The sequence below is a fragment of the Pseudoliparis swirei genome, chromosome 13, assembly GCF_029220125.1.
Source record: "Pseudoliparis swirei isolate HS2019 ecotype Mariana Trench chromosome 13, NWPU_hadal_v1, whole genome shotgun sequence".
NCBI classification, from domain to species: Eukaryota; Metazoa; Chordata; class Actinopteri; order Perciformes; family Liparidae; genus Pseudoliparis; species Pseudoliparis swirei.
This window is the reverse complement of record NC_079400.1, coordinates 5,309,939-5,325,955: the sequence shown is the minus strand read 5'-3', so window position 1 is coordinate 5,325,955 and position 16,017 is coordinate 5,309,939. Positions and strand designations below refer to the sequence as shown.

The following is a 16,017-nucleotide window of genomic DNA, read 5'->3' as shown; positions in this document are numbered from 1 at the left end:
CCATATCATCTTTAATTTTTGCAATTTTACTCCTTTTATTATGATCAATTTTAATCTTGATTTACTCAATTTGTTTTTTAAGGTGCGGTATAAATCTATGAAACAAAAACAACTTTCCTTAGTCTTATTATTTATATCTGCCTGTGATTTATATTCTCTTATTTATCATGCTACAATTTAGATCTATTATTTAATATCCGTAGTTAATCTAATCCACGTTTACATTGTCTGACGGGATTCTCTCCCTCCCTTCTCTTTTGTATGATTAGACATGACCCGCTCCTCATCCCGGGAAACGAACAGATTGAGAGCATGGACGAGAACGTAAAGAAATACGACTCCACGGGGATGTTTCACTGGTGCCCGTCCAAAGACATCGAGAAGGTCATCTTGGTGGGTTCTGCTCTTTTACTCGGCACACGTCATTTCTTCCCGACACTCTTCTCCCCGGTGACAGATGTGTCATGTCACAAAGCACCATCAGAGGTTGACAGGGCACTTAAACACTCTGTAATGAGGTGTTTGACATGTCATTTGCTATATGGAGTCCCTGTACATAGGACATTTCTTGTACTAATACATATGCCATTTTTCAAATTACCATCATCGTCTATTGCAGTCATAAACTGCACGATGTGTTTTACTGGGTGAGTAGGCAAATGAGGGAAGAAAAGAGACCAACATTTGCAAGAAAAGACAGTTCATGTCACATTTTCATTCGTTCTTCCTTTCCCTCTCAGACCCGGAGCGAGGCCGCCATGACTGTTCTGAGCGGTCACGTGGTCGTGTGCATATTTGGAGATGTGAAATCTGCGTTGATCGGTCTTCGGAACTTTGTCATGCCTCTGCGAGCGAGCAACTTTCACTTCCATGAGCTGAAGCACATTGTGTTTGTCGGCTCACTCGAGTATCTGAAACGGGAGTGGGAGACGCTTCACAATTTTCCAAAGGTCTCCATTTTACCTGTGAGTACTAAAGTATTAAAAATAATACTTCAATATGCAAAGAATTTGCTTTGGCAGATAAACGTCCAAAACTTTGATCCAAAATGAAATATCTCGACAACTGGGAGACAATTTGCCATTAAATGTTGAACAAACATTTAAACTACCCAAACCGTGGATCCTGATAACTTGATCCCCTGAATTTTCATCTAACGCCACCATGAGATTAATACGTGTGTTTCTTAGTGAAATATCAGCTAATCAGCTCTTGGATGTGTTGCTAATAATTGTAAATTGAATTTTAATAATTTCAGTGAACCTGGAATTTTTTTTCTAGTTCCATCAATCATGTCAAAATTTAAAAACCAAAATGGAATTTAGTAACATTACTTTAAAAAAATGTTGATCCCGGCAACAAAAGCATGATTGAAATGTTTATTGTCATGTTTATGTAATTGAAAGCTGACTTGAGGCACTTTTTCAGTCTTTAATCAAAACCATGATCTGAACTGTTGCCTGAACATAACAACACGTGGGATGATGAAGGTGAAGACCTGTGACCTCCGGTGTCCAAGTGTGCTTTGTTTCCACCACTGCACTGTGACTTTAGTTCAGCGGTACACTTCTGGATTGAAAACGACTCTGCCCGTGAAGTAATCCAGGCAGCAATTACGTTTCCTCCAGAACATATTTGGCAAAGCGATTTAGTCGTGTGTAAAAGTCTCACGTTCCTACATTTTCCTTTAACTCCTGGTGTCATAGGTGAGATAACAAATTCTCTCCTTCGCTTCCTCTCAAAGGGCACACCGTTGAGTCGAGCAGATCTGAGGGCTGTCAACATCAACCTCTGCGACATGTGTGTCATTCTGTCAGCCAATCAGAACAATATTGACGATGCATCACTTCAGGACAAAGAATGCATCTTGGCGTCACTCAACATCAAATCCATGCTGTTTGACGACAGCATCGGGGTCTTGCAGGCTAATTCCCAAGGTAAGGAGCGCCCTATCATAGTTCACTGCACCGCCTGGAAGGGACAGGGCGCTGGCACAGAGAATATCCCTCACTGGGCGCTGCCTGGCTGACCTGGTGTCACAGCGTTTGACATTAAACCTTACTGACTATTCCTCAGGTTACTGGAACAACGGGTTTCTTTACAAACCTAATTGGTGGCAACAAGCACAGTGTTGGCACAAAAACCTGACCTGGCTTACACGTTTTATTTTTAAGTACGTGGGACTCCTATGTAAAAGGGCGAATGTGTATAATTTATTAATATTGTGTGTGATAGCTTTTAAAACAGCAACTGAAGCACTTTGTTATGTTGAGATTGCCCTCAATAGTGGTCGTTCTCTGGCACACAGAAATGCTTTTAGAAACCTTTTGACCTGAGGAGAGGGAGGGGGAAATCCCCGCCAATTTCATTAGTTCTCTAATACATGTATGACCTCACATTTGCCTTAGTCAGCAGTAAGTGATGGATGTCAAAACATGGACTATGTATAATACATACAGCATCACTGATTTAATGTGCTTACTTGTCAGTCTGAGGAAAGCAGGAAATGTCAAGTCAATTTGAATTCAATCTTGCGTCACTTATTTTGTATTTCCTGGCTGCGTGTGTGTGCGTACACAGAGGTTTCCATCTCCACGCACACAATCAAAAGGAAACAAAATGAGCAGTATGCCACATCTATTATATATAGACTGATATTGGACCCTGTCAAGAATACGCTCACATAGCACTCAGCAACTGTATGATTTAGTGGTGTCCGGGAATGGGTGAAATTGCCGCAGCGTATTAGTTCTGCTGATATGACTGTTTGTGGCCTCTGATAAAGTATTGAATATTGCATTAAAGTATGTGCTTTATGTTATGCTCGTGTTCATTTAGGCTTCACACCACCAGGAATGGATCGATCCTCTCCTGAAAACAGCCCCGTGCATGGATTAGTGAGGCAGACTTCTGTCACAACTGGAGCAAATATTCCCATCATAACAGAACTAGGTAGGTTTTCTACCATATTTTTATGTCAGTTTGTGCATGCTTTTTTGATTAGTTATTTAGTTATAAACGGATATAATAATGTCTTCAATTAGAGGCTGTCAACGCTAGATAAACCGTAGTTAAAGTGGAGTTTTTTTTAGTTTTTCTGTCCCTTGTTGACATGCTCCAGTAACTGTTTTTCCTCAACACTTGTCTAGCACCGTTAGCAAAGACAGGCAAAAAACTGCCTGTGATTTCATTCAGTCAGGATAAAAGCAGTGGGACCGGCATACAAATCATAACTGAGCTTGGTAAGAAGTGCCTGTGTCCTGTTCTGCAGTGTTGTAACTGCTGCTGCCTTCATATCAGCTTGCTTTTGATTTCTCTCGCTTCACAAGAGGCTCAGTCCATTCCCATGGCATCCCTTTGAGCACATTGTTACCCTTGATTGTGGTTGAAATTGCCTGTCTTGTTTTGGCCCCTTATCTCAAAGTAACATCTTTCCCTTTTATTTTTCCAAGAATTACAAGGCCTTTGATCCCTCAGAAGTCATTTTTAGGGGGTTTCATAGCATCTTCTGTCGGATCACATTCTCTGGCCCGTGCCCTTTTTTCATCTTAGCCCCATCGATATGACTGACATTCATTTCTGTCTTCACAGAAGTAGTATTTCTCCAACAGATTTTTATATTGTTACTTTCTTCCAGCTACTGCATGTGTTTTTGTGCTCGGAGACATCTTCAAAGAAGGTTCTGGGGCAATGAGATACTTTCATTTGTTTAGACATGCAATTACAAGGAATTGGAAGTTCTTGGATTTACAAGACAAACAGTGACATATTGGTGTTTCTAATACTGACTTCAGGACGACGTTGAATCAAAGCCTGAAGCTTTGATAATATGCATGATCGTCATGAATGTGCATGGCCCAGATATGGAATGTGAGGAGAGAGGCAAGTTGGCCAAAAAGCTAAACACAAAATTCAAGAAATGTTTCACAATCATTTACAGATTTCTAATAGTCCATATCTGCATCTTCGGACTGTACTTCTGTGTCCTCCTCTTCACAGGAATGTATTCACGTTGTAATCCAGTATTTGCCTGCTCAATGCTTAAGCGCAAAGTCCATGCTTTTTCAAATCACAAACATTTTCATAAGATCTGGTTTGCAATGCAGAAAATGAACAGGAAGAATTCACAGTGAGTAATGCCATTGACGTGTTTTCTCTATAGTAAATGACTCCAATGTTCAGTTCCTGGACCAAGATGACGACGATGACCCTGACACAGAGTTGTACCTCACTCAGCCGTTTGCCTGTGGAACAGCCTTCGCCGTCAGTGTGCTGGATTCCTTAATGAGTGCTGTAAGTCAGAATGGATTTACCTTACAGACTATACATAGAGAAAAAAGAATATTATTGATAAAGTTCTTTATTTTCTGTAATGCAATTAAAAAACAAAATGTCATGCATTCTGGATTCCTTACAAATCAACTATTCTTTTAATATTAATATTTTTTATACGCTCGTGTTGGAGGTTTTTGTGCTGTGATATAATAACCGCCGTAGATCTGAAATATGCAAAGAAATCTTGTGTTTTGATATCAGTCACGGAGAAAACAGATCACCTCTTGCCAGATCATAGTGCAATAACTGCAATAATAACTTCATATCCACACTATGTTGATCTGCACTTCACACATTTCATTTACTTACACTACACACATACACACACACTTCATTTTCATTTACACTACACACATACACACACTTTGCATTTTGCACACTGTCTATATTTAATATTTTTATATTTAATTTAATTTGTCATAAGTATTGTATGGTGTATTGTGTATGCATATATGTTGTATAGATACATATATATTTTACTTTGTATACTTCTTGTATACATCTATATCTTTCATCCCTGTTTTTTATATTTTATTTTTTATTCTTGTGTGTTTAGTTTATTGGTGCTGCTACTGTTACGACAAATTTCCCCTTGGGGATTAATAAAGTACATATATATCTATCTATCTAAAATGTCCTCTCTGCTCACCTTACAACACTCGCCGACAAGATTGGAGCTTGCACTAGATATGATGGCTTCACTTGTCTGCCTTTCAGTTTGAGTGAGGTTAGAACAAAGCTGCCTTCAAGTGCGCTCCAGTGAAGACAAAGGTAATGCGACCTAATGGACAGCCCTCATCCATCACGTTAGTCAATAGTGCTGTCAGCAGCCAAGGGAGATGTCACTGTGCTGTACGAGCAGGAGACGAGGGGGCCGCGCTGCACACATTTGCCCTCGTAGAAATCAACAAAGCAGTTACTGGTTGGGATTAAAAAGATCGCAACTTCACCGAGGAAAGTGTATCCTCGGGCTAAACATGCTTAATAGCGTGCAAAACTGACTTCTCTGCACACGCGTCTGCTATTTAGCTCCAGGAAACGCCCGGACAGCAATAATGTGGACGAGGACTTCCCGCGTGTGTTTCTGATGGGAATGAGAGTAACCTGCAGTGATTGGATTCTCCTTTCTGTTCACTCAGTGTGCAAGAGAAAGTGACACAACAGGGCAGGCTCGATGGCACCGTTCGGCCGGGCTGGCACTTTGACACGGTTCAGTTGTGACTTTGGTCGGCGTGTGCCGAAGGATTTACTCCCTCTCTGCCTTCATTCCTTTAGACATACTTCAATGATAATATCCTCACCTTGATCCGGACGTTGGTAACAGGCGGGGCGACGCCGGAGCTGGAGGGGCTGCTGGCCGAGGAGAACGCGTTGCGGGGCGGCTACAGCACGCCGCAGACGCTGGCCAACAGGGACAGGTGTCGCGTGGCACAGCTGGCCCTGTACGACGGGCCCTTCGCCGACCTCGGGGTAAGTGGCTGGTCTCTGTCACCCAAGGGCGAAGCACATCTATGTCTGCCTCTGTGGTGGGAGCGGACTTTAGCGAAATGATTCAGGCTCACTGGGATGGTTGGGATTCAGAGCTGAGATAAGTAACACAGGTGGTATGTCCAGGAATAGGTGTTAGTCCAATACATTTATCCTCAAATAAGTTTATTCGCACTGGGAGAAATATGCCAGCAACATTATATTTCTTATTATATATGGCTATGGTCATACTTTACAACTATGTTTTCCAATTCAATTAAAAATAGATGACCCTATCAACACCGAGTGTGAAGAGTTTGCTCGTGGCTTTGATCTACTTACATCACTTCTGTATCAAATAAGCGATGATCAATTCCGAGCTCATCTTTGGTTCTGGCGCTGTATTAAGTCCATGTAAAGAATTGTTTGTAATATGTTTCATCTCTAGTGTTGCTTATGCGCTACAGAGTTTGTCTTCTTCTTCGTCTTGCAGGATGGCGGTTGCTATGGTGACCTGTTTTGTAAAGCCCTGAAAACATACAACATGTTGTGCTTTGGCATCTATCGGTTACGCGACGCACATCTAAGCAGCCAAAGCCAATGTACCAAGCGGTGAGTCTGGACCGAACGTGTCTTTGCATTTAGAAGCTCAAAACGAAAATACTATAATAATGTTTCGACCTCTACTAAATCTAGAACTGGCCTTCCATCGTTCTTCTCTTTCCTCTAGGTATGTCATAACCAATCCACCGTATGCGTTTGAGCTGGTGCCCTCAGACCTGATATTCTGCCTGATGCAGTTTGACCACAACGCCGGCCAGTCTCGAACCAGTCTGTCGCACTCTTCCCATTCGTCCCATTCCTCCAGCAAAAAGGGCTCTTCTGTCCACTCCATCCCAACCACCAACCGCACCAACCGGGTCCGAAACAGAGACAAACAAAAGTAGGTGCCGCTCTAAAGCGCTCTGACCGTCTATGTCCGTGAATGAGAACAGTGGGATTAGCCCCTCGAGTCGGGCCATCCCGTAGCATAGGGCAAAGTAGGCTGGCTTTCCCTGGAGTTTCCTCCCATCATGGGCTGTAACTGGTTCTAAATGTCCCCATAATTGTATATTTCCTATGCCAAGAGCTACAGTAAACGTGTACTTCTGAGTAATTCTGTCTTGAGTGGTGGGATGATGTTATTTTTTCCCTAATTCTTATGTTATGATGTAACTTATTATTTTTTATCTTAGAAATTCATCTAAAAAGCCCATTGCAGTTGTTTGAATCAACAGATAGCATTTGGTTTCTGATTAAGAAACACAAAGAAAACGTTCTAGTAATTGTTTTAGTGTACAATTAACTGCTTTATTGAATATAAATGACAAAATAATTCAGATTTTAAACCGTTGACAATTTCACTGGCGCTCTTCCCTGCACACACACTTGATTAAAACTCTTCTCATTTGACATGAGGCCATCTTGGTTAGATTGTGCAACAGAGTATGTCCCCGCTGAGTATGAATTGGGGCAAACATTTCCAGACCTTTAGTTTTACTTATAATGTGCTTTCTTGTGTTAATAACTCCCCTGTGTGGTAAAGGTCACATGGGTTTCTCTATATTATAACATGCCAAGTTGCTTATTTTAAACGTTGTTTGTTTAATTATAAGCAGAATTTTTTTTGGTACTTGAACTGCACTTTAAATTATGTTTTAATAGTTCATACATAGTATGTCACGTCTATGAAATACTGAACATAGTGTCCAATTAACGCCTCTGATTTGCATTCACATTCAAATGTATTTCTTAAATGTTATTTTCACCCATGAAGTATCAATTATGTCAAGATGCAAGTAGGAAATGTCAAAGTTAATAATTAAGTTACACCACCGTTCTAATAACATTGTCTTCACATGTAAATGTGACATTTAAATTATTTATCATTACATTGAATTATACTCAACAACATGGTTGTTTTTACATTCTATAACACTATTGTTAACAGGCATTATTGTCAATAAGAGTTATTGTTCATCTCTGTTTATTTTTATTTCAAATGTTTAAATATTTTCTGTCGCTGAACTGGCAGAGGTATGCGTTCTCCAAGTTCTGTTGTTTCTCTGGGAAATAATTCTCCCAAGACATGAATGAGCACATGTTACATGTTCACAGCTGCTGAACAAACACAACGAGCTTTCTATGGTTAGTAATCTGTTCCCATTTGAAATAAAAAATGTATTTCAGCCGCATCAATTAATTTGCATTTCACATTTTACAGAAATTAATTTCTACATGAAGTTATTTTGTCTTGTGCTGATCAACGTACACCAGTGCAGTAACTCATTTGGTTTGTTAGCTGCATGTTGCTCGTTGGGTTTCGGAATTACATCTCAATCATGGACAACATCATCCTTCTAATTGCTTTGGCAACAGGCATGGAAATGGCTAAATGCATAGTGGGTCACCCCCCCCCCACCCCATGATTAACCTACTCCACATCCATATGTAATGAGAGCATCTGCTGTTATTATACCTCTGGTAATTATGCTCTGCAGTATCTGTTACCAATAGTCATATTAGAATTTCTCCTTTTGCTTACGTTTAGTGTACTACTTTCTTTTTCCAAAGTGCAACAAGGATGAATAGAGTGGGCCAAGGTATGGAAGTGAATGATTATGCATGATGTTAAATAATGCATTTAATATGGCCATGTCCTGCTGACCTTTCGCCCTCTGAATGAAAGCCAAGTAGTTTAGTCTTTCCAAATGACTGCATCAGGACTGCATGGTTATGACCTGTGCAGTACATCTCACTGTAGCTTTGACTGCAGAATGTCTTATTACAATCTTAATGGTTTGATGCTACTTCACTTTATTCAGTATCAAGTGATGTTTCGTGTTTTTATCATTGGCAACATCCACTCTGAATGTATGGCATATGCAACACCACCAAGTCATGCTGATGAAAATGCATGATCATGAGCATTGCCAAGTGGATGAATCACCAGCTAAATATATATATATATATAATGCCAGACTATTTCATTATTATTATACTATTTTATAAGAAAAGAAAGTTACATCAAGCCAAAAGCCTGAAGCCCTTCAAACAGATACAAATGTGAAGTATAAACTTCTAATTTGGTAATCTATATATGCAGCATGGTTCAATAGCAGTATGGTGTATATAATACAAAATGTTTAACAACAAGGTGAGTGACATTAGAGGATTAAAACGTGGACATTGGGACGATAAATGAAACTTGTGTGCCATTAAAAAAAAAAATCGGGGAACTTTTTATCAGGTCAGAATTTCTTTACTGTGTCAATCGAAAACCAGTATTTACTTAACCCTTGTGTTGCCTTAGGGTCATTTTGACCCGAATCAATATTACACCCTCCCCCCGCCTTTGGGTCATTTTGACCCGATTCAATGTTTAACCCTCCTGTTACCTTTATATTTACTAACATATTTTACCCTTTGGGTTCAATTTGACGCCAGCAATTAAAACCTCCAGAAAATTATTAGAATTAATATTGTTTTCCAAGTTTAAGTGTGAGGCACTTTATGTTTGTTTGTTGACTACCGAAAGAACACCGACATTAAACATTGAATGGGGTCAAATTAATCCTAAGGCGGGGGGAGGGTGTAATATTGATTCGGGTCAAAATGACCCTAAGGCAACACAAGGGTTAAAAATGTACAATGTTCTCCCTATGTTGTGTGTGCACTTAAAAACAATTTTTTAAAATTGTAATCGCCGCATTAACTGTGTGATGTCCCTTTTCTTTTTCTCAATATGATTTTGTCTCTTTCTTAGAAAAGAGGTTTACAGATGAGTCAGAGAATATCCACCTGAGGACCACACAGATCAAGCCTGTGAATACGCTCACCATCAACCAAGTCAGTCATTATAAATCCTCAAGCAGCTTGACTCCACCCATCAAAGAAGTAGAAGACGAGTGCTGAGCTCCTGACACGCTTGGACCCCCGAGAAGACTCTTTGTGTCGTCTCGGACTGGGATTCACGTCTGCAAACACAAATCATTAATTGGTATTAGATGAGATGAACACAACCTGCTTTCCTCGTTCACCTCTGCAGCAACTAGATTCAGAATCATTCACAAAATATAGATGAAGACAATCATAGTCAAAAATCGCTCTCAACTTTTACTTTGCACAGCTAATATTGTGGGGGCCAGACTCCATGACCTTTCTGTTCCATTTCGGGGAATGGAGGTCATTGGAAGAAGAACAGCAATGTCAAAAAAAAAGAGGTGATTATAATAACTGGATCAAGGTTTGCAATGGTAAAAGTAGCCTTTTAAACTGTTGATGAACAACTACGACTCCTGCATTGACTTTACCAAGTGTTGCAGTTATTCTGTACAGTATGTTAAAAAGTGTATTTTACATCCAGCTGCAATCCCACCACAATGGCATTGTTAGTGAGTGAGGCCCAATCCCAATGTCTGGAATCACGAACTTTGAGATGCGTTCTCGCAGCGTCTTTAAGGGCTTTGGCTGTCCCACTGTCAGATAGTTGGGCTCTTCAGGGCTCTTGTAGAAATGTTTCTCCCTTTATGCACACTTTGCCTGAGTGTAGCGTCGTTACGTTAAACACTGTTACCAGAGGAAGCCTGGAGAACTATAAAAAAAGGATGGCACAGCCTACAGATTTGGGATTGTACATTTAAAACGTTTAAAATCATATTCATTCACGCATATGCTTTATTAAACAGCCGGTTTATTTACCAAACATTTCTTCTAATTGTGGTTATCGAAGCTGTTTTGACCAATGAGTAAATCGATTATCTGCCAGTGACTTCTTGTCTTTGAAGTCAAAACCCTGGAAGACGTTCAAGTCAGGCGGTAAAATAATATATAAAAAACCACAATTGTACATAAAATGTTTTGGTGTCATCACGGTCATGTGATGTCACCGCAAAGAGCCGAGCCATTTGTATTTACGCCATTTCAATCAAGTTGCAGCCTCTCACACATCGGGATTGGGCCTGACTCAGTGATTCCTTTGCCATTTGGAGCTAATTCACAACATTTGTGACCGTTAAGATGGCCAGCGTCCATGTGTAAATGGCATTTGGCTCCAGCCTTATCTCTATCCATTTATATTTGTCTTATCTTTGCCTTTTTGAGTCGTTTGTTAGAACTGTTTTCATTTTGTTGTTTGGTTACAATGTCCAAAACCCCAGAAATGATATCGAGTAAAGCTTTTAAGTACCTGCAAGGTTTCTCCAGGGGTAAAAGATAGATAGATAGATAGACAGATAGATAGATGGATACTTTATTAATCCCGAGGGAAATTTAGGTCATCCAGTAGCTTATACACTTAACTTAACTCACAAACATACACAAATCACAGTAGAATCACAGTAGAAAAACAATACACATAGGGAGAACATGTTCACAGGGAGTAGGGTGTATACAGATATTATACAGATATTACAGTGTGCAAAGTGATTTAAATAGTACAGTCTGAGCAATGGGCTAGTATAGCCATTAAAAAGAGTAAAAAAGATGGACAGTGGGATGGAAAAATAAAGAGTTGAGAAGAGGAGGGGAGACCGAGGTAGACTCATGCAGAGAAGTCCATCTCCCTCCCCTTCTGTGTGGCGTTGTAAAGTTGTATTGCCCTGGGGACAAAGGACTTCCTCAGCCTGTCCGATGAGCATGACAGTGACATGAGTCTGCCACTGAAGATGCTCCTCTGTCCGTTAAGAGTACTGTGTAGTGGGTGGTGGTCATTATCCAAGATGGTCAGCAGCCGACTCAATGTCCTTTTCTCCGCCACTGATGTTAGGCAGTCCAGTTCCATGCCAACAGCTCCTGCCCTTCTCACCAGCCTGTCTAGTCGACCTGCATCCCTCTTCTTCACGCTGCCTCCCCAGCACACCACAGCATAAAAAAGGACGCTGGCAACAACAGACTGGTAAAACATGCGCAGGAGTTTGTTGCAGACATTGAAAGACCTCCGCCTCCTCAGGAAGTAGAGCTGGCTCTGACCCTTCTTATAGATGGCATCTATGTTGGCTGACCAGTCCAGTTTACTGTCCAGATGAACTCCTAAGTACTTGTAGGTGTTGACCACCTCCACACTGACAAAATGTTAGCAATATTCTTTTTTCTCCTCTTTTTATTATTATTATTTTTTTACAATAGCCAAATATGATAGAGCTGTTTTGTTGTCGACAAAAGAATATAACCAAAAATCTCACACAGTTTATGATAGTGACAGAGATTTTCACTTAAGATACCATAGAGAGCAAATCTACACTATGGTTGAGCTTGGCATCATATGATAAGTCTGTAGATGTGTTGAATGAGAAAGCCTCATATCGCATGAAGTGGGCATCTTTAATTCCTCTGTTGGCTGTAAGCACTGCCTGACAGGATTATCTTGGAGGCCATTAAGCGCCCGTTTGTCCTCCATGACCAATCTTGATGCCATAATCGCACATGAAAAACAGCTCTATCATAACATGTTATTTGGGCTTTTTATATGTTCTAAAAGACTATTCTGTTGGTAAACCATCTTGGTAATCCATTAGGTATCCGATATATTCCTAAAACGAACGCATCTGTCATGTTGTCATCAAAACAATCCAGAGTTTTCCCTGTCCTTCTGTCTCCTGTGTGTTTACCCTGTCCAGGGCTCACCAAGAAGGTGTGGCTGTCTCCTCCCTCCCCTGGGCGGTGATTGCCGGAGCAGCTGGGACTGATGACGCTGCCTACTTAACCTGCACTCGTACCCCTTGATGTTGTTGGATCGTTAGTTTCTCTCCTGTTGCCAGACTGTGGTTCTGCTCAGTACATGATTAAAGAAACCTTTTTATTTTTTGAAAGAACTCCTTGTGCTGCTTTTGGGTTCCTGCCTTGCTCACCCCTAACAGAACGATCCAACCTCTGTGAGGGGTGAGCAAGGCAGGAACCCAAAAGCAGAGGTTGGATCGTTCTGTTAGGGGTGAGCAAGGCAGGAACCCAAAAGCAGCTCAAGGAGTTCTTTCAAAAAATAAAAAGGTTTCTTTAATCGTGTACTGAGCAGAACCACAGTCTGGCAACAGGAGAGAAACTAACGATCCAACAACATCAAGGGGTACGAGTACAGGTTAAGTAGGCAGCGTCCTAATTGACGATCAGTCCCAGCTGCTCCGGCAATCAGGGGAGGGAGGAGACAGCCACACCTTCTTGGTGAGCCCTGGACAGGGTAAACACAGGGAAAACTCTGGATTGTTTTGATGACAACATGACAGTGGTCTGTTTGTTCTGTCAGGTGTGGCAAGGTTTGGACCCAAACGCAGCAGGCAGAGTTCTCAGAAAACACAGGATTTATTATTAAAGATCTAGCAGAAACAGGGACAAGAACCAGACAGGAACAAAACGAACAGAGACAGAACAAGCAGAAGGACACAGGCTAAATACACTGGGGAAACGAGACACAGGTGGAAACAATCAGGGCGTGGCTGGGAACAATCAGGACCGAAACAGACAAGCACAGGGAAGGCAGCGCAGGGAAACAGGAAACGAGATAGGGACTTCAAAACAAAACAGGAAACACTCCAAATCATAACAGCATCTAAAGGAAAAAAGAGCACTTGTTTCATTTTGTACATGCATGAGTCAAGGAAGCAGAGTTAAGAGTGGTTATTCATCGTTTCTTGTTTTCTTTAAATTATGAAACAGTTGTGTTGGCACTGTTTTCACTTTACTTCAAAATCAATAAAAGGGAAAGAAAGCATGTATATCAAAAAAAAAAGAAGAAGCAACGCAAGCTTAATCCACATGAGGATGCAACACATAGTCTAGGACTCATGTTGGATGTGGAAAAATAAAGCGAGGTTGTGAGATTTTTCGTGGCACAGAGCATCCAAACCATCCAACCCTCAGTGCCAGTGATGTGCCAGGCAGTGCTTTAAAGTTAACGGAGGACTCCAGAAGACCCACCGCTGCGATAAGAGGCTTTGAGTTTAGCTAAATGTAATCAAAATGTAATTGTGCTGTGAGAATGAGAAATGTACATGCCTCTTTGCGCAGAAATCATTCTTTTTTTAAATTTTAATTTCTTAAAAAGAGCCTGTAATTCCCTGGAGATAAATAAAACTGTAGTAAATAATTTAAAGTCTTAAAACTATTTTTAAATGATCCATTGTCAATAGCAGAGCGTGATAGCAATTAAATGTATGTACTCTTCAAATCAATATGTAAAGCTTAATGTAACATTTTTTTCAGGTATGTTCTTGTTTGACAGTACCTGTGGGGTTGCGAGGCATTCAGCATTACGGTCTAGTTTGTATTACTTTGTGAATTTCTTTTTCGCACATTGAATTGTGGATACAATGACTGTGCTAAGCTGATATTTCTGACTATGTCATAATACCCAATAATCAATACAGTTTATTGTCCTGTACAAATAGGCTTGTACATAAAATTGTACATGATTTCAATTTGTATTTTCACAAATTAAAAGCTGATGTATTGTGTTCTACATGATGTGTAATTTGTTTGATCAGATATTTGAAGTCATATTGCAGGATGTTCAATTCAATTCAGTTTATTTGTATAGCCCATTTTCACAAATTACAAATGTATCTCAGAGTGCTTTACAATCTGTAAATCCCTGTCCCAAAACCTCAAATCGGATCAGGAAAAACTCAAACAACCCTTCACGGGGAACAAAAGTGAAGAAACCTTCAGGAGAGCAACAGAGGAGGATCCCTCTCCAGGATGGACAGGTGCAATAGATGTAATGTGTACATAAGGAATCATTACACAAATTAAAACACAGTAACAACACAATCAATGAATATGACAGAGTGTATGAATAGTTGGTCGTAGGCATATTCCACGATCGAGACCTCCACGATCCATCAGGCAGATGGAGGAGGAGTGGGCGGAGTCTCAACAGGACCATGATCCATCAGATGTTGAAAAAGAAGATCCCAGTACACAATGTAAAGAAGAAAGTCATGATATAGTTTTTAAGTCCAAAAGGTAATGCAAAATAAGTCAAAATTCAACAGTAGATTATATTGAAAAATACAAAATAAAGGCAGTGTAATATGTGGAAGAAAGACATAACATCACAGTGTCTGAAAAGTCATAATAAAGCAAAAGCATAAAGTGTCATGGTAACTTTAAATGGCCATAACTCACTCCATTGTGCAGCATGTAGGTTTTCACCAAACATTGTGGTTGCTAATAAGCATTATTTTCCATCTCTGTGTTTATTACTATTATTGACACATTAGGAGCATTTTGGCAAAAATGTCGAAGTAATGCGTTCAAGTATTTTCATATGTATCTTTTCTATGGGAAAATTATTCACAAGCTAATATTCATCATCAATTAATTAAAAAGGATTTTCTGACATCATACATGTTCTGTTTTCCTTTGAGTTATTACTGTTCAACCTACTCCACATTATCGGATAATGAGAGCATCTGCTGTTTTGATACCTCTGATCATTACGCTGTGCATTTTCTGTTAATAATGTTCATATTAGTTTCTCATTTTGCGTACATTTCGTGCATTACTTTTTTTTTTTATCGAAGCCCAACAAGGATGAATAGAGAGGGCCAAGGTATGGAAGTTAATGATTTTGCATGATGTTAAATAATGCATTTAATATGGTCATTACCTTGCTGACATTTTACTCTGAATGAAAGCCAAAAAGTTAAGTCTTTCCAAATGACTGCATCAGGACCGCATGGTCAGGTTTAGATTTGAGTGCAGATTGTGTTATTGCAAACTGAATGGTTTAATACTACCACACAGAAAGTGATGTTTCATGTGTTATCATTAGCAACATATATGTATACTGGTATATGTGTTAATGTACTAGACATTGCCAAACGGTTGACTCAGCAGCGATTTATTATGCCGGACTATCGGTTTTCTTCGATAAGAAAATAAAGTTGCATCAAGCTCAAAAAGATGAGTGACTTATTCTTAAAATCAAAAATCAAAATTGTAAACAATTTCCGTCATCGATAGTTTTACAGTTCCTGTGGGGTTGAGACGCATTCAACATTGCAGTGTAGTTTGTATTGTATTTGTGAATTTCATTTAATTACATTGGCTTGTGAATACAATGACAGTGCTAAGCTGGTATTTCTGTCAAAACAACAAATCATAAATTAAATTTGCATAAATCCGCTTGTCTATAAAATAGTTTTGACGTGAGGCTCAGCGCAGAGAATATGACAAGGCCAC

At 39.9% G+C, this 16,017-nt stretch overlaps 1 protein-coding gene across 8 annotated transcripts in view; it reads left to right on the top strand.

The window, feature by feature from the left end:
• The window catches only part of LOC130203158 (calcium-activated potassium channel subunit alpha-1), an 81,315-nt gene extending 68,726 nt beyond the window's left edge, over positions 1 to 12,589 (top strand). For 3 of the 8 annotated variants that reach the window (XM_056429068.1, XM_056429070.1, XM_056429067.1), the window contains 11 exons: positions 270 to 393; positions 741 to 965; positions 1,745 to 1,937; positions 2,839 to 2,952; positions 3,150 to 3,242; positions 4,163 to 4,293; positions 5,611 to 5,805; positions 6,296 to 6,414; positions 6,533 to 6,745; positions 8,416 to 8,444; positions 9,608 to 12,589. In XM_056429068.1, coding sequence (XP_056285043.1) covers positions 270 to 393; positions 741 to 965; positions 1,745 to 1,937; positions 2,839 to 2,952; positions 3,150 to 3,242; positions 4,163 to 4,293; positions 5,611 to 5,805; positions 6,296 to 6,414; positions 6,533 to 6,745; positions 8,416 to 8,444; positions 9,608 to 9,756 — 1,585 coding nt within the window. In that variant the 3' untranslated portion in view covers positions 9,757 to 12,589. Of the gene's footprint in view, positions 1 to 269; positions 394 to 740; positions 966 to 1,744; positions 1,938 to 2,838; positions 2,953 to 3,149; positions 3,243 to 4,162; positions 4,294 to 5,610; positions 5,806 to 6,295; positions 6,415 to 6,532; positions 6,746 to 8,392; positions 8,445 to 9,607 lie in introns of all 8 variants that reach the window. The other 5 variants (XM_056429069.1, XM_056429074.1, XM_056429072.1 and 2 more) reach the window with 4 other exon arrangements.
• The last annotated feature ends 3,428 nt before the right edge of the window (positions 12,590 to 16,017 follow it).